General features: G+C 38.7%; 1 protein-coding gene across 3 annotated transcripts; it reads right to left on the bottom strand.

Moving 5' to 3' along the window:
* Nucleotides 1-1315: 1315 nt before the first annotated feature.
* b3gntl1 (UDP-GlcNAc:betaGal beta-1,3-N-acetylglucosaminyltransferase-like 1) lies at nucleotides 1316-22798 on the bottom strand. Of its 3 annotated transcripts, XM_041984061.1 has the most exons (12): nucleotides 22374-22798; nucleotides 21953-22069; nucleotides 21755-21854; nucleotides 20416-20480; nucleotides 19793-19858; nucleotides 16642-16737; nucleotides 10399-10494; nucleotides 8295-8419; nucleotides 3196-3331; nucleotides 3002-3070; nucleotides 2785-2859; nucleotides 1316-2068 (listed from the first exon to the last, which is right to left on the bottom strand). In XM_041984061.1, the coding sequence occupies exons 1-12, from the start codon at nucleotides 22473-22475 to the stop codon at nucleotides 1988-1990; spliced, it is 1128 nt and encodes a 375-aa protein (XP_041839995.1). In that variant the 5' UTR covers nucleotides 22476-22798; the 3' UTR covers nucleotides 1316-1987. The 3 variants fall into 3 exon arrangements, with proteins under 3 accessions (XP_041839995.1, XP_041839996.1, XP_041839997.1); XM_041984062.1 differs by lacking the exon at nucleotides 19793-19858; XM_041984063.1 differs by lacking the exons at nucleotides 21953-22069; nucleotides 22374-22798 and having other exon boundaries at nucleotides 20412-20480; nucleotides 21755-21801.
* Between the last annotated feature and the right edge of the window lie 465 nt (nucleotides 22799-23263).

Raw genomic sequence — 23263 nt, 5'->3', positions numbered from 1 at the left:
CTTTTAATGTTGTTTCCACCTAATTCTACCATCTAAATGTTGCACCAATAACCTCTTGAATGCCCTTTCTGTCATTCTGATGCTCAGAACTTCCCGACCACGTCTACATGCCTAAATGCACTGAGTTGCTTCCATGCGATTGGCTGATTAGGAATTTGTGCTAACAAGTAAATGAGAAGGTGTAACTAATAAAGTAACCAGCGAGTACATATAGAAAGGGCATGATTTTACTTAAAAAAACTCACTTTGGATTAATAGTTTATAAAACAAAAAACATTTTCCTAAATGTTGTTATAGCTGCAGGACTGCAAACACATTGAGTGAGGTGTTGCTTGAGGAAGCAGAGGACGAATGAATCTATTAAAGCTTAAACTAAACACCAGATTCCATGATAAAGACATGGATAAAGGGTAGGTGCTAATGGATTAAAAAATACAGAAAAAAAGAGAGAGTAGAAGGAAGTAGAGTATGGGCCAAGTTAATCTGATATTTATCTCAGCACCTATGCAGCGATGAGCAGAGGGAAGCGGTTTTCACCTCCAACCTCACTGAGCTGAAGTTCTCACTTTAAAGCTGTAGCTCTGTGCAGAGTGTTATTTTTAATCTATGATAAACTGAAAATATCATTGCTGCTTTCCTCTAAACTGCTGTGGTCAGTCTTACAGTAAAGGAGACCACGTCGCGAGATCTTGGGAATTCTGAGGGGAGATTTTGCAGAGGAAGGCCTGTTTACCTTTGGGCTAAAAAGCCCTCCTCTCTCTGTGAGATAAAATAAACGATTTTACGTGTTTATGTATCACAACTGGGCCTGAAAGAGGTTATTGTTCTTTAGATTTCATAAGAGATGCAGTGAAAGAAAAACAAGTTTGAGCAGATCCCATGTTTGTTCATTTGTAGCAGATGTGTGTGTGTGGGTGTATCTGATTTTACACAGTTGCCTCATAGAAGGACTGTTTAGAAATCTGGTTGTTAAACACCCCCCACCCCTTCCTCCTTTATGATTTAAACCTTCTGTTGTGAGAATTTCTGACTTCAACACATGTTCAAGCATCAAGTTTTGGTAAAGACAAAAAGTCCAAGATCAGAAAACACAGTAACTTTCACATGGGTGATTGTTCAGAGTAAGAACCCGTCACACCATCTTCTGTGCAAATTAATTTAAGCATCGTTTATGTCCTCCTACAGATTCACATCAGTTTATAGTAAAGATGGTTGATACTTAAACATTTTTCAACTTTTTAACCAATTGTCTAAAAATCTGCAGTTTGCATCAGAGTGTAAAATCTAATCATGAAAAAGAATAAAAAAGCACCAATTTGGGATTATTTTTATTTTCTTTAACTAAAAAAATAAATGTACAATGCTGTCGGAAGAGTCCAGAAACATCAGATGAAGGACGTTTTTGAATGCTGTCTCTATAAATAAACAGGCAGGGTTGACATTTTATCCAGAAAGACAAAGACGACCCCGTCTCGTCCTCCAAATTGGACCAAAAACAGCTGACATAGTCATCCAACAGCCAAATTACACAAACTTAACACAAAAAAATGAGACTTGAAGGGGATGGAAGGTTGATTCAAGCTAAGCTAACCACTTTTTTTTACCATATGACACTGATATCTACCTTAATGCTCAGCGAGAAAATGAATAAGCATTTTTCCCTAAAATGTGGACTCAATCCTAAAAGCTCCACTTAGAGAGCCAATTCTAACAGTTCTGTGGTTACTGAGTGAGGCAGAAAAATCAAGGCTGTCAAGCCTTCCAAGTAAAGCTATGACTTAAAAAATTTCTCCATCTTTGCAGACACATAAACACCTTTCACGCTTCAAAATATACCCCCCCCCCCCCCCCCCCCCCCCCCCCCCCCCCGTTTTATTTCCAGGCTAAGGCTCAGTTAGTGTTTGTTAATGTAATCCAGTCCTCTGCATTCCTCTGCCTGTTTAACCTGCAGGGCTGCTGTGGTCTGCACCACCATGAGCACTCAGTCTCAGTTGAAATGGTAGTAATCTTTTCCTTCCTTCAGCTGCAAAGAGTTAAGGTTTTCCTCTAGAACTCCTCCTGTCATGTCCTACAAATGGAAAAAACACAAAAAAAAACATGCTCGAAAAACAGAAACATCCACCATGAAACATTATAACTTCAGTCAAAGGTTTGAACAAAAGTAAAGATATGGTGGCACACCTGCAGGTCAAATGAATCTACTAGCTGATTATAGTTATTTGACATCTGGCTGAAAAGCCTGTGTGATTGAGTCCAGGTGACGACAGACGTGTGGATGTTGTAGTGAAAACCAGAGAAAGCATGATTGTGTCCAGGCCCCCTTGTTCTCTGTCTGATAACTGCTCACAATTCCCATAATTGAGCAATTAGGAGACCCCTTAGGTGGGGTCACCCTAGATTTGAATCTGAATCTGGCCGTGTGATAAAACACTAATTAAATATTTAACTGTGAGAACAGCAGTATGTGTTTAAATTATCATTAAGTATAAAAATGACGTCATCTTCTGGCCATGAGTATTGCTAGAACAGCAGAGAATAAATCCATGAAATAAAACTGGCACGTGTAAACTTAACAGTAGTGACACCATCAGACGTTTGCACGAGCATCATGTGATCAAAGATCAGGCTTCTGTCTGTACCCATTTCCTGATGGCCTCCTGCATGTTTGTGTGTTTTACGTCCTGTCCCGGGCACACACCCTCCATCATTATGTTTAGTTGGATAACAGAAACAACAAATACACAACACAACACAACACAACACACAAACACTTTTTCTGCTGACCAGTTTAACACAGATGATGAAGGGGCCTGAGGCATCTTTGTAGTGAAGGATTGGGACTTTGGGCTTTGGTCTTTCCTGGAAAGATACCAAAACAACGACAACAACAAAAAAAAAAAAAACTGTCAGTCACAGCTTCAAGAAAATTTTTTGTAATAAAGCAGTTGAGTGAATTTCATTGTGAAGCAGAGCTTTACAGCAAAACCTGCTGTCATCTCACCTTGGATTCCTCATATGTATAGAAACCTTTCTGGATCTTATTCTCATCCACATCACAGAAAGCTTTAACCTAAATGTAACAGATTGGCATTAAATACTGACACACACTCACAATTCACCACTTCTTTCTACAGAGTCAGAAACAGGGGGAAAAAGCGTGACTTAACCAGTGCCTCACATGTGAAATTAACATACTTTTTTCTGATTGGTTTGGCTCAGGCTTCGGTAAAGTTTCCGGCCTTGTTTCCCAGCGTTCCATATGGTGAAGGTCTGCCACTGGCTGAGAACTCTCTCCTGCAGGAAGTCCACACGCAGCTTCCAGATAGTCTCTCTGGGAGCAGAGAAGAGTTTTAATTAGAGACCTTCTTAACTAACCTCTATTAGGAAGGTTTAATTTATTCTGTGATCATTTGTTTTATTTTTTCTTGCAGCAAGCATCAAGCTACAGCCAGGCTGCAGTTAGCTTGGTGTCAAGATTAGGAAAATAAGGAAACAACCTGGATGCACATGCTCTTTGTTGGGCTAAGTTTTGGCAGGAAGTGTTGGTTTAGCAGATTTTCTGGAAGTTGGTTAGCAACCTCTCTTGATGACATGATGGCAGTGAGCTGTGATCTAAAGGCCATTTCAAGATCTTTCATTGTCCAAAAAGACCCATATGATGTAAATCATGTAATCTGCCCAACATCTGTTCAGATTCATCTTTGGAAACTCACATAAAGTTTAAATCTGTGACTGCACGGACTGTTTGCACCATTGTTGGTTGACGTGCACATGAATACATCCACACTTATTTTACAATGAGTACAAGCCAATATAACACAAACACTCTTCTATTTTGTTACACCACCTTTAGCTTGTACAATAGCATGAATTCACAAAGGCAGTTTTTTAGTAAACTCATGCTATGTGACAAAATTCATTTCAGTCCAGAGTTGCATAACGGTTTATCTAATGACTTCTGTTGATGATGGGCACTGGACTCATCAAAGTCTTCTCAAGCACATCCTAAAGATTCCCAGTAGGGTTAAAGTCTGGACTCTCTGGTGGAGAAATGACGTCTGATGTTTCTCAAATAACTCTTAACAGTTTTTGATTAATCCTGGGAGGCTCATCCTGGAACTGCTCTGACATTAGGTGAAAAAAATCTCATGATGAAAAACTCTGATCACTCAGTACATTCAGTTGGTCAGCTGACCTCATTATTTGAACCCAGAATGTTACAATCACTGTGGGCGACCACAGATCATGGTGATGTGTAGCCAGAAGCCAAGATGGTTGGAGAGCTTATTGTCTAAACAGGGTAAACCTGAAATCATCAGACTGTGTGACCTTCTTCTTTTGCTCCACAGTCCAATCTTTATGCTCTCCACCCAACTGAAGACATTTTTTATGTATTTGTCCTCACTAATAAGTGGTCTTCTTAAAGCTACACAGCTGTTTATTTCCATTTTTGTTAGTTCTCTTTGCACTGTGCACATGGAAATGTTTGTACTTTCACTAATAACCATTGTCATGAATTCTACGGTTGATCTACGTTAATCTGGTTTTGCCAAACATTTAAGGGATCGTGATCATTCAATATTTTCTTACAACCACATTTCCAAAGTTTTAACCCAATTTAGGAAGTTTCAGCAATCTCTTTAATTGTTTACTTTGACTGATGCAGAACAAAAGTTAGACTCTTCTGAAACAAAAACAACATTTTTTCCACAACTAACAGGATGTGTCTTTGCCATGGCTGTTTAAAGAATGAGAAGCTACGCGCTGCAGGAGTCAGAGTTAAATAACTTGGTTCCAGCTGAAACATATTAATCACTGCAGTATTTTTCTTTTTTCGTGAAAGGCTCTCACATATTTTCTTAGTTATATCCAGGTGGTGGCTTTTTTTTCTTTCTTTCTTTTTTTTTCTTTCTTTCTTTCTTTCTTATATTTTTTTTTTTGTTTTTGGAGTACAAAGACTCACAGATGGAGTAAGGCTTCCTGGTGAAAAATCATTTACAATTCTCTCTGCAGCTGGAAGGAAGGCCATGATCTCCAGCTGTAGGTTATTTTATAGTAGTTAGCTAACCTCAGGAATTATCCTAGATGAGCCCAACTTATAACTAGCTTCCCTACTTTCTAGGCAAAGTCAGACAAAGACTTTCAGAAACATTCACCCAAGCTGTGTGGGTTGTTATGTGCTTACAGTGAGGAACAAGTACTGTCACTTTAACGCACCAACTCTAAATCTACAAAGCATTAGAAGTGAAGAACGAATGAAATAGCAAGCTTGTGCAGAAACCACAAACATGTAGAAACTATGGATGTTGACTCTGCAAAAGTGCAGCCAGAATATGTCTTAAACAGATGTGTTTTAAATGGATAAATTATATTGGTTCACTTTTCAGCTCAACTTCCTCTCAAATTTTATCTCTAAAAAGTGGTTTTAAACTGCTGGTTTGTTTGCAAGTAGTTTCACTGAGACGACTTGTGTTTTTACACATCACATTAACCGGCAGGAAAGTCACCACACCACCTTACGCTCCCTTATCTTAACAACCACTTTTAAGAGGCTTGAAATCAACTTAAAACATCTCTTGGTTCTTACGACTTTGAAAGGTTTTTGCATCTCTGTTAGTGGGGTGAAGCTGTTTAATGAAAATGTATTTGTAAAGATTTTTGTAAAAATTGATAATTCTTTGGTGGGTTAATAAAAACATAAACATGTAGTTGACTGTAATTAGGATATGGCACAATTTCAAACAGGAAGTAGTAGTGGATTAGTTGATAAATAGTGGAAAAAGGCAACATAAAAAAAAAAAACTTTCCTTTTTCCGACTCCTTTTTTGAGCCTGTTAAAGCAGTAAGACTGACTTTTGGATTTTTTTACATTTTGATGGACCCTAACTCTTTATTTTATTTATTTTTTTATTTTTTTACACTGTCCTGTCCAGCAATCTAACATACAGAACGGTGGTCTGTGTGCCATATTTTGCTTGACAGATTTGCTCTACCAAGGGAGACATGTTATATACATGGCTGCCCTTGATATTTTTATTATTTTTTATTGTAATCTTATTTTCTTTAGTCTTTATATGTCAGTGCCGAACCTGACAGGGAGATAGAGGAAGAGAGAAAAAAAAAAGGGAGAAAAGGACAGGATTAAAATGTGGAAATAACAGTTGTCTAGGCTGCCTAGAACATATCACAAAAAAACAATATAAACTACCACAGTACTACATGATACCAAAAGAAAAATAGAATAGTGATGATATGAAAAATTACAATAGTCATCAAACGTACCTGCAGATAAACGTACCAACACACAAACGTCAGCTACATCTAGTGAGAAGCGGATGGAGAGACGAGCACGTTTGTGAGCATGCATGTGTTAACATGCATGTGTGGCCATGCAACAAGGAGGAAATGTGTACCCGCAAGGGGGCCGTGATCATGCCGCACCCTGAAGCATCTTTATTTTATTTATTAAATTTATTAAGGACCGTGTCTTTAAACGTTGCCATCATTTGATGCTTTGTAGCAGTTAGCCTCAGTTACCACTCTACTCTAAATTAAAATTAAGAGGAACCTAAGTCAGTGGTTGCAGACTTGAGTGGTTTCCATTCATTCATTCATTCATTCATTTATTCTCTGAGCTCTCTCCTGCGAGTAAAAGTCAGTCCAATGTTGACTCTTCTGGTCTTATCTTCTGGCTCTGTCACATTTTTTTTTTCTTTCCTCCTCCAATAACGTCCTCTTGGCTTTCTTTGCTGAATCTGCCATGGTGTGTGTTCAATGCCATAAAGCAGAACACAGCTGTCACGTGATACTCCGGGCTGGAATAAAAGTTGTGAAGCGTGGTTTCTCAGGGCAATGACAGCTCCAGGTATGTACATAATGAATATCAGTGTACCATCAAAACGAGTCAGAAGCTCAGCGTTTTAAAGTTGGAAACCTTTGTAATGTTGCTTATGACTACTGTTTGTCCTGCTTTTTGGTTTTGCTTTCTTTCAGTCATTTTTACTTTCTCCCATAAAAAGGCATTTATTTGTACATCCCTCACAGTGGAAGGAAATAAACACTTAAGCTACAAACATAAAATGCAAGTCACTTAACATCAGCCAAAATGTGAAATTTGAGTATTTAAAAATTATTCTGTATCATTACAAGTTTAATAAACACAGACTGATGCCACTTCAAACCTTTATGTACATGTTGTCCTTGTTCTCTTAACTCCTCTTCCTCATGTTGTCGCTCATATTGAGCAACTCTATGGGCACTTTCACAGAAAAAACTCATCTGATCTCTAAAGAGATTGAGCTTCTTATTGTGTCTAGCAGGTCTCACGTGGAAAATTAACAATAATCCAGCTCCATCATTAAGCCTGGGTGGTCTCCAGACTTTTACTGCTCATTCTCTATTCAGACTTTGATTCTAAGACAGCTATATGACAGATTTACTGTACACATACCTTCCACTAACATTTATAAACACAGCCCCTCTGTGTTAGAAACGGTCACTGCCTGGCAACTTCTACCATCTACAGTTATAGTCATGTGTGTGCGAAGCAAAAATAAGCTGGTGAGTTTATTTGAGTGAGGAGAGGAAGCAGGTAGGTGACAAGAAGTGGGGGAGAGTGTGTCAGACATGCCTGAAATAGACCTCCAAAAATAAAAAGATGAAGACACAGAGGAAGATTATTGATGAAAGAGTGTGTCAACACATGCAGATATATGAGCAGAGGAGGGGAGGGAGGAAGGAAGGAGGGAGAGGGAAAGAGGAAAGGAAGGAGGGACAAAGGGGATGAAAGGTAGGGAGGTGTAGGAAGGAGGGAAGACAGGAAAGAGCTTTTTCTTTGGTCTGATTTATATCTAGAGGGTCACGCTGATACACACAAACACACACACCTGCAAACTTTACATGGTGAAGAGCAGGCAGCAGCAGGAATTGCCACAACCCCCGCCTCCCCCCTCCCAACACACAGACACACACAACATGCCGGACACTTCTGTTCACACCGAGATCCGATTCCAAGCAGCATCGGACGGATACTGAACATGCCAGAGAGAGAAAGCTAAAATTCCTCACTTAGATGCTGGGAAAGTGACTGGAATTCCAAAAACATAGTCAGAAAATCTCAAGATTACAAAAACATGCAAGTGTGTGAGTGTCTGAGTGCATATTTGGGTGTGAGAGCCCTGAGAAACTCCAGGATGCCAGTGGGCAGCTGTGTGTAGGTGGAGAATCAACACTGTGTCCAAGCTTGACTGTGTGAGTGCAGATGAGTGTGGATGAGAGAGTTCGGTGGGACTGACTCAGTTACAGAATGAGTGGCAGCCTTCTCATGGTAACGGTAAACCAGCAGGGACTTGTCCACCCTGAATAGACCCCCTCCCTGGCGAAGAATCTGGTAGAAGAAGAGCAGATCTTCTGGGACTCCCTGGAGACAAAGAAGTAGAGAGAGAGAGAGATATTATATCATGAAATAGTAGTAGTGTTTTTGCTGCATGTGGGCATGAGTTTTAGACTTAGGTAAATTTAGGATGAGAATGGATTGTTTAAAAGGCTTGGTTTCCATTTCTATCTGTAATGTGAATAAGATAAGTTGAATGAAAATAGTAAAGACAGAAAAAAGTTGCCTATTAAAGGACACGTTTGTATTTACATCTAACCTGGCAAAGATTAAAATGACATCGCTTACTTCCTGTTTCTAGTCAAAGCAAGCTTATTTGTATAGCATATTTCAGTCCCTCCAGGAATTCACGATGTTGCGAAATGAATGAAAATTCAGCCAATTCTCATGAATTCTGCACCGTCTTGCACTTTATCCAATCACGCAACTTAAATACAGTTTTGACCAATCGCAGCGCTCCTTTTCATTACATGATCCATGACGTCATCATGTTTACTTGCTGTTTCAGATAGTTACTTTGCTAACGTGTGTGAGACGGAAATATGTTCCACTTGCCAACAACAAGGACCGCGTTTCAAAGACCAGTTTCGCCAGGACTTTAAAATGTTTAATTATTTAAAACAGTTTTCAGATGCTTTTGCAAAAATGAAAAGAAATGTAAGAACACTAAAAACCACAGCAACTTAATCTAATCTAATTTAATCTAATTTTATTCAATTGTACACAATTCTCTCTCATCCAGTTGTTTATTTGCTGCAGACACTTACATAGTAAGTCTGTAAGAAAACAATAAAATCAAGTGACTGATCAGTCTTCCCAAATATAATATTCCAGATATTCCAAGAGATGAAAACACCCCCCAAAGAAGCTTTCACTCCTCTCTTTCTTTTCTTGGGGATGCACACCACCATAGTTATTTATGTTTTTGCCTTTTCAAGGATTTTTTCATGGTAAGACAAGTACTACCCCGAGGAAGTAGTATGAAAAAGTACTATGAAAAAGGCCGCCTGCACCACCTCCTTCATTTGCTTTGAACCAGTATGAAAGATGTTTGATTCACTTTTCTGTTTTATAGCTTCTGAAACAATAATTGCTTCCCTAATGAAAAGAAATAATTTGGGAAAATAGTTTTTTTTTTTTACTTTCTCTGATTCACATCTTCAAAAAAAAAATAAAAAAAAAAAACAGGAAAAAAAACATTCATCTCCAATGATTTCGATTAGTTTCTTTTTTTTAAAACTGGCTTGTAGCAGAAACATTTCTCACCTGACAAAATTCCTGAAGATGTGTTTTTTTGTTTTCTTTGTCCAAATTTTGTGTCCACATAGCAACAATTTCCCTGTCTGCTACAACCATAAATAACGCAGCTTTGATGGCTGCCTGCTCACCACTTATGAATCCTATCTTGTAGTGTTGGATGTGTTAACCAAATCTCTGCACTAAGTCAAGTAGGAAAAGGCAATCTACGGTAAAGCTTGCATTGTATTATCTCTGAAAAATCATATGATTGATGACAAATTAATTTATTATTACTTTAGCTAGCGATTCACAATTTAGATTGTGGGTTTTTTTTCCTCCCTAAGAGATGTCTTTTAAACTGCTGTTTAATTTCTAAACAAGTTTGGCTGAAAATAGAAGGAATAATAAAAATAGCAGATTAAATGTTGTTCATTGTCAGAAAAACAGGGCTCCTGGAGTCCTTTTAGAGAAATGTTCAAAAATCTGTAAGACGGCCTAGAATGGACTGAGGTCCTGTAATGGTAAAAGCCTTAACACAAAACTAAAAGATAAATCCTTCAGGGAAAAAACAATCTGAGTGTGTTTACACCTCTCTCTGATGAGAGGGGTTTCTTTTCACCAGTCTGTGTAGATGTTTTGCACAATTCTAAACATGTCAGAATTGGTCAAATGAAACTTTCCACACACTTTTTTTTTTATTTATTATTATAGGTGTGCTGACATCTTTGAGAGGGAGTTTGGTTAACAGTTTGAGAGCGAACCCTTACCTTGCCTCCCTCGTCAAACGGTCCAACCTTCAGGAACAATTTCCTTGAGCAGAACCATGTCGGCATGACGACTGTGGGCCCATGTGAGGTGTACACCTAAAACCCAAAGCCAGTTGAGAATATAAAACAGGCCACTTGGACAAATACATATGATCCATTAATCAGGAGTAACACACCAGAGACTGTATAAAAAACACAGTTTGATATTACATGTATAATACATGCAGAGCGGTTGGCTAAAACCCCAACAGAAAACGTTCACTTCACGTCTGACTGCACTAACAAAAATCAAACGTCATTTTCCTGCATGGTGACTTTGTGGTAGGTTTGCTGGACTAGACCACATTAAATTTTATTGGAGTATTTTAAAAAATTAGGTAAACTCTGCATATTTAGCCACTCTTTAGACAGTTTTACTCCAAACGTCCACCACCTGGTAAGCTGTGAAGTTCCACTGTATATGTTAGAAAGAAAGAAATCCAAAGATCACATCACATTCAAAGCAGAGATAACAAATGATTGGAAAAAACAACAAATGAGAGTTAAAACTGCTACCAATCTCCTCTGGCAGATGATGTTGCAAGAGCACTGGAAAACATGTCACTCAAACCCATTTATCTTGATAAAGCCACACACTCACCAGCCACTTTATCAGTTACACCTTTTTAATTGCTTGTTAACAGAAATAGCTAATCAGCCAATCACATCACAGCAACTCAATGCATTTAAGCCTGAGACATGGTCAAGACAACGGCTGCACAATATATAGAAAATTTACCTTCATGGCGATGTTAGCCTTTGTGATATACATATTGCAGCAACTGCCTAAACTGTGATAAATGGTATTGCCTTTTTGCATTTTTTAAGGAAGCGGCATAACGCTGCAAACGCTGCTGAGTGTTCATGCTCTGTGCGCATCAATGGCGAATCAAATGGACTCTTACTGTCCTGCATGCTCCATGTAGAAGCTAACGGCTGAGACACTTGAAAGCATCTCTGCTGGCATCTACAGTACAACCATAAGTAGCTATAGATTATTCCAGCTAACGTTTTTATTATTTTTTTTTATCATTATAATGTTTTATATTAGGCATCAATCTAATAATGTAAAGTCATCTTCATCAGACAGAAACTGCTTTAATCCTCACTGGAAGCTACTAGCGTTGTTATAGCACAAGCTATAAAGTTCAGCAGATGTATGTGCATGAGTTTTGCCAGAGGATCTCGGTATGAGAAAACATCCAAGCAGCAGCTTTTTAATCACTGATCATATCGTCATTACAATTTTCAACAGTGTTACTGCATATCGCATGTTTTCCTGAAATGGTGCAGCCCTAGTCAAGATAACTTGCAAAAGTTCCACCTGAGCATCAGAATCAGAAAGAAAGAGGATTTAAGTGACTTTGAAAGTGGCATGGTTGTTGGTGTCAGTTGGTAGGTTTGGGTATTTCAGAAACTTCCGATTCACTGGGATTTTCTCAGACAACCATCTCTAGGGTTTACAGAGAAAGGTCTGAATAAAGGAAAAAAAAATTTCCAGTAGCAGCAGTTGAATGCACAACATGTGCAACCTTGAAGCAGATGGCCTACAGCAGCAGAGGACCACACCAGGTGTCACTCCTGTCAGCTAAGGACAGTAAACTGAGGATGTAATTCACACAGGCTCACCAAACCGGACAATGGAAGATTGGAAAATGTTGCCTGGTCTGATGAGTCTCCATTTCAACTGCAACATTTAGATAGTAGGGTCAGAATTTGATGAAAACAACATCAAAGCATGGATCCATCCTGCCTTGGATCAATGGTTCAGGCTGGCAGTTGTGATATTGTGATGTGGAAGAAATTGTCTTGGTACACTTTAGGCCAACTGAGCATCCTTTAAACACCACACCCTAAGTATTGTTCCTTACCATGTCCATCCCTTTATGACCACAGTGTACCATCTTCTGATGGCTTCCCTCCAGCAGGATAATGCACCATGTCAAAAAGCTCAAATCATCTCCAACTGCTTTCTTGAACATGACAATGAGTTCACTGTACTTCAATGGCCTCCACAGGCACCAGATCTCAATTCAAAAGAGCACCTTCATGAATCCATGACACTAAAAAATTAAGGCATTTGTCAAGGCAAAAGAAGATCCAAGCAAGTCACCTAACAAGTCAAGTATGCAATCCACTAAATAAACTGAGGTTGAATAAAAGCCACGATGAGTAATTGAGGGAAACTACAGCAAGACCAACCCACCTAAAACATCATGACAGCTTCTTGTCACAATAAGAAAAAGTACCTTCAACTATCTTGAAAACAAAGTAGTAAAAGGAGTGTGCAAAGACAGGATGCTTAACTTTATTCTTGCTCAAATTAGCTCATTTTTTATCTTCTTGCTTTATCTAACCACCAAATGTAATCTCAACTCATCAGTTCCACTGGTGCCCAGCCTCTCTGTCCAGGGTCCCACCCCTTGAGAGGGGGTTGTGCTAAAAACACACATATACTTTTCTTTGTATGTGTGTGTAGATTTTAACAGTGATGTTTTTGTACCGTGGAATCAGACCATCATTTTGGTTTGATCTGCTTCTTTTTTCAACTGTTCGCACACTATGTGTTTGAATGTGTGTCTCTTCTCTTGGTTTAAAGGGAAAACTTCTGCTTGACAGAAATGCACCACAGATGAAGAAAACTGTGCAAAACATCTGGACTCAGCCAATTGAACAGCTGGATGAAATCAAATCTATTGTGTGTATGTGTGTGTGTGTGTGTGTGTGTCCACCTTTATAAGTCTACTCGCTCTTCTGTTGTAATATTGCAACATTTTGCAGATGTAAGTTGTGGCCAAAAGATGAATAAGAGGAATAAGAATGAGTTCTGGGAAAACAGGAAGCTTAGAAAATGATGCAGTGTAGATGTGAGCAATCAGAGGCATTGAGGCGTTTCTGGATGATCATATCTAACACCATACAGATCATTACTACAATGGAAAAGCAACACTGCAGACATCACTGGTTTAAAAAGCTTAGCTTTTATGTCTTCATTTAAAAAAAAACTAAAAACTAAACATAAAGGCAGATAGAGTAAAGAAACTGGAATAACAAGAAGTAGCTTTCCAGTCTGCAGAATCAGTGAATGATCTCATTCTCAAGCTCCATGAAACTTAATATCATCCAAATATCCTGGAATGTCTGCTGAGTAGTTGTGCAGACTGCGCTAATGCATGTGTGTCGGGGACACTGAGTCCATGCTGTCTCGTATCCTTAGTGACAGAGTGTTTGTTAAATCAGAAACATCAAACCTTCTATAGAATTAGACATATTTTTATATGTGGTTTGTAAGGATATTCACCTTTGTAAGCAGGTCCCTCAAATTCGTCAATAACTGATATGTCAGCTCTGCCTTCCACCCACGGCAGAGTGTCAAAGGAATGGGTGAAACGACCACTGCAAGCCCACTGAAGTGGGCTGCAAGGACTGTGCAGGCCAGTCTCTACATTGGGTCAGACTCCAGCTGAGGTATGAATAAAATAATCACTAAATAGCTTATATATGCCCACGATTAATGTTTTATTTGTTTTTAATTTGGATAAAAGCCCATGCCTGGTAACTGAAAGTGATAATTCTTTACTTTAAGCACTTAAAAAAAATAAATGACACACTAAGAGATCAATGAAAACATTAAAAAACAGTGAATAAAACTTTTTCATGCAGCTAAACATTGTCTGTGTTTACTGGCATTAGCTAGGCATTGTTGTGTTCAAGGTTCTGTACTATGAAACCTCTTTTTACAGCCTCCAAAAGAGAAAATTGGTAGCCTATAGCATTTTCACCTGTCCAGTAAAGAACTGCACATTTTAGTGCACAGCATGGGAAACATTAGTGTACTGAATAAATAGAGTACATCACTGAAGATGTGTCCAGGTTGCACCTCTAGGTATATCATAGTACTGCAGATATTATCACTAGTATTAAATATAGTAATAATAAATATATTACTAAATATAGAACTTTGCAAATGTTACGAGCCATCCCTCATTTCTTTGTTTTACTTCCATACAGCCAGACTTTCTTAAAATCTTTTAAGGTGGTCTTAAGGAACAGTTCTGCATGACTTCTGACAGTCTTTTAAAGTTCTCCTTGGAGGTAGTTTTTTCACTCCTTTTCTTCATGAAGTTAACACAGACCTGTGAATCCTTCAAGCATAAAAAGGGCACCAACTCAAGGGATGAACCAGTGTTATGTCTACACATAGCTGTAAACCTCCCAAGGGCCAGTTAAAAATGATTTCTTTAGGCACTTTGCTAAAGATAGAGTCATAGATATGCAGTTCCCCTTTCTTTTGCTGTATCTAAAAAACATGGGATTTCATTCCATTTATATGCTGACGACTGTCTGAACTACTTCCCCCTTAAGCAGTCAGATGGTCACTCTATGCCAGGGGTGGCCAACGTCGGCCTTCGTGATGTGTCGGTGCAGGGTGCATGGAAAACCTGCAGGATTGTGGCTCTCGAGGACCAACGTTGGCCACCCCTGCTCTATGAAACCCCTTCTTGACTGTCTTAATGATATTTCTGATTTTGATGAACGTAAAACTGAAGCGGTTTTATTTGGTCCCAAATGCTCCACCAGTGCACCTTGTGCTGATCTCTCAGCTCTGACTCCATACCTGAAGTCAGTTGTCACCAAGTTAGGTGTAAAAATAAATGGTGCCCTTAGGTTTGATAATGACGTTAATGGGGTGGTAAAATCACACTTTTTCATCTCAGACATCTTTCAACATTTAAATCTTTTCTTTCATGGCATGGCATGGAATCGGTAATCCATGCTTGTATATCCTCCCGGTTGGATTACTGTAACTGTCTTTTAATAGGAATTAACCGGGGCACTCTATCACGCCTTCAGTTGGTGCAAAATGCAGCAGATTACAGAAATCTCTGGTGTTGGCTTCATTACATTGGCTTCTTATTCATTTTAGGGTCAATTTTAAGGTTCTGTTATTTGTTTTTAGGTCTTTTACTGGTCTTGCGCCACCATATTTGTCCAACTTGCTGCACATCCCCCCTTCTCATTCCCACCGGATGTTGCTGGTGGTTCCTAAATCACAAAAGAAAATGAGGAGTGAGCAAGCTTTTTCTGTTGTGGCCCCAAAGCTCTGGCATGAGCTTCCTTTACACATAAAGGACCATTTATGTTGGTTTGCTCCATCCTCTGCGTCAAGCAATGGATAGCTAAGCTACCTGAAAATGGACAACTGACAAAAAACGGATGAAACTGTCTGTCCGTCTGTGTATCCGTCTTCTGCATCGAGCATAAATGGAGCTCCCTCAGCTGAAGTTTTTAAATCTTCTTTGGAAACTCACTTTTATTCTTTGGCTTTTAACCCAGTGTGAATTTACCATAGCTTTTACTAGCTTTTGCAAGGCAACAACGGCTCCAGGAATGTACATAGCCAGTGTTAGTGTGCCATGAAAACAAGTTATGAGCACAAAATCCCAAGATCTTAAAAAGTTAGTTTAAAAGGTCTTCTGCAGATTTGGCATCTCACTTTTATGACATGGTCAAAATTTTGCAGTTTCCAAATACATCAGATCAGATGCAGCAAAACCAGAGGCATTTTAAATAAGCACATTCTTATTTGTAGTAATAACCAACAAACTGTACTTTTTATGATGCAAATCAACCAACAAACAGTTTGGTCAGAAATCTAGGTTTATCATGTCATGGCTACTGAACATGGTTAGATTCAACATTCGGTCGCAATGACCCACATGTGTTTCCCTTAGGTCTTCCATGTTTCTGTGTTCAGTTTGAAGTGTAGGAAGAAAAAAGCAGCACTGAGAACAAGTTAATTTATTTCACCACAGCAGCTCTAGCAGTAAACATACAGAGTGCAGAGATTTTTTTCCACTTTTGATTTTGTTGACAGGCTTCTTCTGCTGCAGGATCAGTTAAGAGACTAAATCTCCACAAGCTCACACAACTTTTTCCACTATCGCTATTACCCCCCCACCCCCAGCCGACAGCTGGCAGCGTGACCCACTTCCTCTGCTGCAGCAGTGATGTACAGCGAGGTCAGGAGGGATGCTGCCTCCACCCTTCGCTCCACTGACATTTCCGTGGAAACTGCTAACAGCAGGTACGTATCCTGTTTCTTTCTGACCTAGTAGCTGCCTGACAAATGACCTCTAACACACACATTAAGCTCACACATTCATCAACATCCAAACACTGTTGCAAGGTTGGTCTGTTTACCTGTGTGATGAGCTGATCCTGAGTCAGTGAGTTGATCCAGCGGGTGTAACGCTCTGTAGATCCCTCTGGCAGCCTCTGAACTTTACAGCCAATCAGCTATCGTAAAAAAACACACATGCAGACCATCTGAGTGGAATAAAAGTGTTTATTGGTCTTTGTAAGTCAAGCTGCACAGAAAACCCCAGATCATCAGAGATTCAGTCAGAAACCTTTACAATAACAAACATTTTGGGCAGTTTCTTTTGGACACGTTATTAAATTTAACTTCACCCTGAACTTAGATGCTTTCTGTTGGGAATTTCTCTAAAAAATCTCATATTTTATTGCTCAAACCATTCAGCAAATAATAATAAGTAAAAAACCTATTGGTAGAATAATCAGAAATAGAAATAAATGTTAGTAGAAGTTCTAACCATGGATATGATTGTTAAAATTAGATAACCCAGAAAAGTTGGGGATTTTTTCTAAGTTGCGATCAAACTTAAATCTGTAATTAGTTTAAATTTTAATGCAACAAAAGTCCAAAGAAATAATTTCAGTGTCTTCACTGACCAACTTCACATGTTTAGAGAATGTAAATGAAACTATAATTTAATGCCAACAACACGGAGAAAAATCTGGAAGGGAGGCAATGACAGAGAAAAGAATTTATATAATGTATATATGTAAAACTGTTCAGAGGATTCTACAATCAGCAGACTGACTGGATGCAGGTGAGGGTGTCTGGATTGGATATAAAAGAAGCAACCATCCAAAGATTAGTTTTTGTTTAAAAGGATGACCAGAGAATTATCAGTAAGTTTTACAAATACTGAATATAGAGAAATGTGTTGTATTGCTCAATGCTAGAATTCAGATAACTTTGGTCATTTATCATGTACAGAAGATTCGTGGTGTCTGGGGATCTCTTTAAGTGTGAAAACGCTGTTGGATGGTCAAGACCTCGGAGCCCTCAAATAGCTTCAAAATTCAGGGTTGCTGAGGATGGAGCCCATCACAGCTGTTACCAGGCAACAGGCAGGTTACACCCTGGACAGGTTGCCAATCCATCACAGGGCCAACACAGAAACAAATAAGACAGCCACAAATTAACATAAAATCTTTTCCCAGGATGTCCTTCATTATTCCTCATGATTTAAAACACTGTGGCTCGATACACAGTTTGTGTGTACTTGACTAGCCTGCAGTCCAGATCAGTCTGCTACCAAAAACCAAGAAGAACCAAAGGAAGGCGATTCAGAAGTTTGCTGAAATTTGGCATTCAGCCAGAATGGGCACAGATTTCTCTAAAAAAATGTCAAATTTTATCCTCAACACAAAAACTTATATATTCAAAGGAAGCGTGGTATAATAAAACAGTAAACATGTTTCTATATCCCAACTTTATTTTGGTACGTCTCTGGCATAATGTTTGGGTTTGTTTATATTTTCTAGATAAAACTTAAGTTGTTCAGTGAAGACAATGAAAATTAGGGATCGATCGATACAAATCTTTTAGGGCCGATGCTGATACAGATGGTTTTTTCACATCAGCCTTGGCAGATACGGGTTTTCTTGAGCTGATATTTGATGCATTTAACAAAAGAACGGCCAAGATGTGCATATTAAATAACTCTGTCAAACAAAATCTTGAAGCCTTGCTGGTCCCTGATTGTTCCTAAAACTATGTGAATTTCCATTAATACAAGTTTTAATATTTAGTACGTAAAGAATAGAAGAAAAATAATCACATTCCCGTCACAGGTGGTTATTTTCACCACACGGGATTTTGAGCTGTTCTACTTTTTTAGACTCCCAGCATTGTGGATCAGATAATGTGGACGTTTTCTGTAAAGGGCGATATGCAGAGATGAACTGATGCTGTATTTTACATCATACTGGACCATATAATTAAGAAGTGCACTGAAAAAAACGCAAAGCAGTTTTTGCAGTTAGCTGGCAGAGGAACGTCCAGCAGAGATCATCAGCCAGAAATATTCTTTAATTTTCTCCGCATCGCAGTCATATCAACCACATGCATGCTGACATTATACGCAGAGCAACACATGTACATGGAAAGAAGGCAAGAAAAATACTGTTGTTATAATCTAAGCTATTTACTATGAGGCTAAAACAACTATTTCGAAGCCACAGCCAGCGCAGCTCACGTCTCTTCTCCTGCTACACGGCTTTGTCTCACGTGCTGCCGCTGTCAGAGTTTTTTGTGTTTTCTCCCCAGCTTTGTGTTGCAGCCACTTCTAGACTTTATAGATCAGTGGAACTGTTGTCTGTCTGTTATATCAGCTGATCACTCTGATCGATTAGACGCTGCGTGAAATCATTCCGCTGTCAGGGATCTATAAATTATATATGTTATTTCATAACATATATAATTTCTAGATATAATTTCAATAAGTGCACTCAGTAAAGTGCACAAAGTTAAAACTTACTATTATTTTGAAGCTGATGCAGCAGGAGGAATAATGCACGCTCTGAACGTGACTGAAGCGTCTCCAATGACACACTGTGGACGCCCGTCTGTAAATCATGCCAATATGCGCCAATACCAGTAAAAAACACAAATATTGACCTGATATATTGGCTGGCCAAAGTATCGGTTGATCCTTAATAGGAAGTAATTTCTTTGGACTTGTGTCTGTTAAACCGATTATAGATGGTTACAGAAAGTTTTTATTGCATTTAAAAAACTGTCAAACCTCTTTAATAATGAAGCTTGTACACCCTAAATCCCTGAGGAAGTGGAAAGGGCTTCTATCATGAAGAGAGAGACAATATAAAACTGAAAAGCAAAACAGAGCATTGCTCTTTTTGTCTGAATAATAAAATATTACAGTCACAGCAGAAAAGGGCAAGTTGTTTATGCAGGGCAGCAAGCCTGCTGTCTCCACACAGTCTTACTCATTTCCCCTCATACACGCAACCTTTAACCTCTGACCTGACACGCCAAAGAAAGCATCAACACCGGATACTCACACTGTTCTGTGTGCCAGCTGCATGGACGCGCTCACTCACACAAACAACATGAATATGTTTTCATTTAGGGAGAGTGAGAGAAAGGGAAGAAGTGAGGAGAAAAGGGAAGCAGGAGTGACGGCAGCACTCAGAAGAGAGGGAAGGATGTGAGTAAGCATCTACTTAAGCAAGAACTTACAGAGTTTTGATGGAGGACAGATGCATCATACTGCAGACAAACTCTTTGGGGACACATAATGTCATCCTAAAGTTAAAAAAGCAAGCAACATTTGAAAACAAATAGATACTTTTCTTTCTTAAAAAAAATAATAATAATGATGTGTGTGCTGCTTTTTTTATTTGCTGTAAACAGGCTAAACAAGAACATTAGTTAAATAAGCTTAAAATGAAATTTTCTTCTATGTATCTCTATTCTTTTTTGTACTTTTGCTGCTTTTCAGTAAGACAGCTGCCTGTACAAAGAAGAAAAGGGAATCTAAAGAAAGAGTTCATGATAAAATCTTCAGCTAAGGCTTAAGACAAAAATACACAAAAACATAAGCAGAACCACTGTGAGCCAATCAGCTATAAATATATATATTAAAAGTGTAAAGAGGTTGAAAAGTCACTTTATGGCCTTTTATTTGTATATTGGGTAATCATATATTGCATATATCAAACACAGCTTTCAGCTCAAGTCTGTCAAACACTTTTTGGGCTGCTGTGTGTGTATTTTCACTAACCAAATTGATTTAATTAACTTTGACTTACTACTGTGCTTATTCTTAGAGACAACTGGACAATGAAATGAAACACACCTACCGCATCCTGAAAGCACAAGTACTGTCCACAACTCTGAGATACCGCCCTATTCTTTGCATATCCCACTGAAAGAGGAAACAGAAATATGTACCTTTAAAAACAGTGCAAAACTTTAAAAATGACCTAAAATTGGAAACAGAATATGAATAAATAAAAGGCGTTATGTCAAAAACATGAACTCTGTTGCTAAGATGACTGCTAATCTTAAGATGTTAACCAGACAGCATTGATCAGAATTTCAAGACTATTTTAGCATCCTGCCATTATTCCAATGACAGAATGAAGCGCTGCTCTCCTTCTACATGCTCCATGATTCTAACACCCTCCTCATTCTTGATGACATTCAGGTTGTCAATAAAAAAAATGTGATGCTTCTGGAAATCAATTACTGAAGGTCGAATTGACCAGCTCAAGCTTACTCACACCTTTAACACAGGCCACCGCTCTCTTGTTGTTATTCCCAAACAACTCTAACTTAGCTTTTCTGGAACAGCAGCATCAGATGACACAGTGCACTAGTGGCCTGTACAAAACTCCAATCATATAGTTCATCTAGAACAGGGGTGTCCAAAGTCGGTCCTCGAGGGCCGCTGTCCTGCAGGTTTTCAATGTTTCCTGCTTCAACACACCTGACTCAAATTAAATAGATCCAACAGCCTATTAAGTTTTGCACAATGACTCATTAATTTGAGTCAGGTGGCTTTGCAGGATTGTGGCCCTCGAGAACCAGAGCTGGACACCCCAATTTAGAGCATCGTAATAAAGATTGATTGGTAGATGCTTTCTATGTTGTAGCAGTGCTTGGTGGCATACCCTTTAAGTCTGTATTGAATTAATTAATTTTCAGTAATTTTAAAATTTGAAAAGGACAATTTTAATGTGCACTTGCTACAGGTTGGATTAGACTTATTTTCACTTAAAAATCCAAAAGAAACAACTTAATTTACTGGATGAATCCTATCTATTAATAGTCACATATTTTCTATTAATGGATTGCTAAACAAATATCTATTTTATCTAAAAACTAACTCTATTTGAAGTATTTTCTTTAAGGGGAACTCCCTAATTGCTTCTTCAGTTTTACAAATCAGCAGCACAAAGCGTTACTAAACATCAGTTATCAGAGTATAAGCAGTTATAAAATGTTATTACAACAGAAGAACATCAGATGCCACTGAATGTTTTAGACTTTTAAACTATAAGGATACTGCAAAGTTTTGCACATTTTATGGATATGAGGCTTGACAAAGAAAGCAAACTTCTAAAGTTGTCATTTCATAAGATTCTCCAGCTGGGACAGGGAAACAATTACTAATCAGTACCTAAAGAGTTGACTAACCTCCTCTGGGTTGGGCAGAGCTGTGACCAGAGATCACCACACCAATGTCCCTCGCTTCCAGCCTCTTCCTCCAACTCTCCACCACTTTCATGGAGTCATCCTGAATGATTCAGTAGGAGAAATTTCACGTTGTGAGGCCACACATTCTGATACAAACTACATATTCAGATATGGCAATATGTAAACACAGGAACGTACAGTGCTTGCATCGTCGAACACTGACAGCTCCATGGATCCAGTAAAGTCTTGGTCTAATATGGCTTGCAGACATTCATCTAGCCAGCATGATGCATTGTACACTGGCATGATTATACTCTGAGGACAAAAGAAAAAGAAAGTTCACACTCAGTGCAACTGATTGTTGTGACAAGCAGACAGCAACCAGGAGGATTTGCACTAACTGAAGTCCAGGAGGGAAGTGAAACTGAAAATGGTTAAAAGAGTTCTTTTCCTTTTCTGCATCTTAGAAACAACCCAGCATTAAAGAAGCACCAAGCAGAACCTCTATAACAGCTGAGCACCTTCACGGGTAAACTTCGGGGGGACTGCAGATGGTGTATTTCCCTAACTGTAACCGATAATAAATGTAACCAGAAGGAGCTGGTCCATCATCACCCACCACATCCACTGCGCTCCCCTCCGCCTCCTGTTCATCTCCTCCTTTCTGCTTCATCTCTTCTTTTTCCGCTGTCCGGGTCCGCTTAGGCGGATTCGGGTCCATTTCTGACCCCCCTGTCTCGTTGCTTCACGTCCCTACCACCTACCTGTCCGTTAACAAAACGTTTGACTACATGTTAGCTTCTTAAAAATAATAAATGTCAAAGCATAATGAAGCTAGCTTAGCGAAAGACATTTGCTGTGGAGAAATGAACCATGCGGTGAACACGTGAATAAAATGTAACCAAATGTTCAGTTAATGACGTTTTTCATAATTAAATTAATATAAATAATCAAAGGCCATCGGATAAAATGGGTTCTGTAAGTTATGGAGGTCGTCACTGTATCACATTTCCCAAAAGCGTAGCTTAAACTTGTACTGCGCCGTGGCAGCACAGCCACTTCCGCAAATAATGTCTCGAAGATTCTCATTGGCTCTTACAAAACACGGACAGAGATTTGATTCGTTCTCCGTTCTGTCAATCATGTGAAACAATGACACACGATAGTTTATGAAATTGAAAAAAATCTCGAATTGATTGGGCTTGAGAAAGCAGTAATGGATTAATAAAAAATAAATAAATAAAATAAGATATTGTTTTCCATTCTTTTGTGTATTTTAATGAAGCTTAAAGGCAAGGCAAATTATTTGTATAGCACATTTCATGTACAAGACAATTCAAAGTGCTTTACATAAAATATTACAGCAGGGTGCAGAAAGCAATACAAGTGCATTAAAAACAAAGATTAAAAGAAATGCAATTAATGAAATAAAAACAGAAAGAAGATGCTAAAATAAACAGATAAAATGCAAGAAATAAAGTTCCAGTGTGGGGAAAGACAACATTAAAA

The sequence above is a fragment of the Melanotaenia boesemani genome, chromosome 4, assembly GCF_017639745.1.
Source record: "Melanotaenia boesemani isolate fMelBoe1 chromosome 4, fMelBoe1.pri, whole genome shotgun sequence".
NCBI classification, from domain to species: domain Eukaryota; kingdom Metazoa; phylum Chordata; class Actinopteri; order Atheriniformes; family Melanotaeniidae; genus Melanotaenia; species Melanotaenia boesemani.
This window is presented reverse-complemented; position numbering and strand designations above follow the sequence as displayed.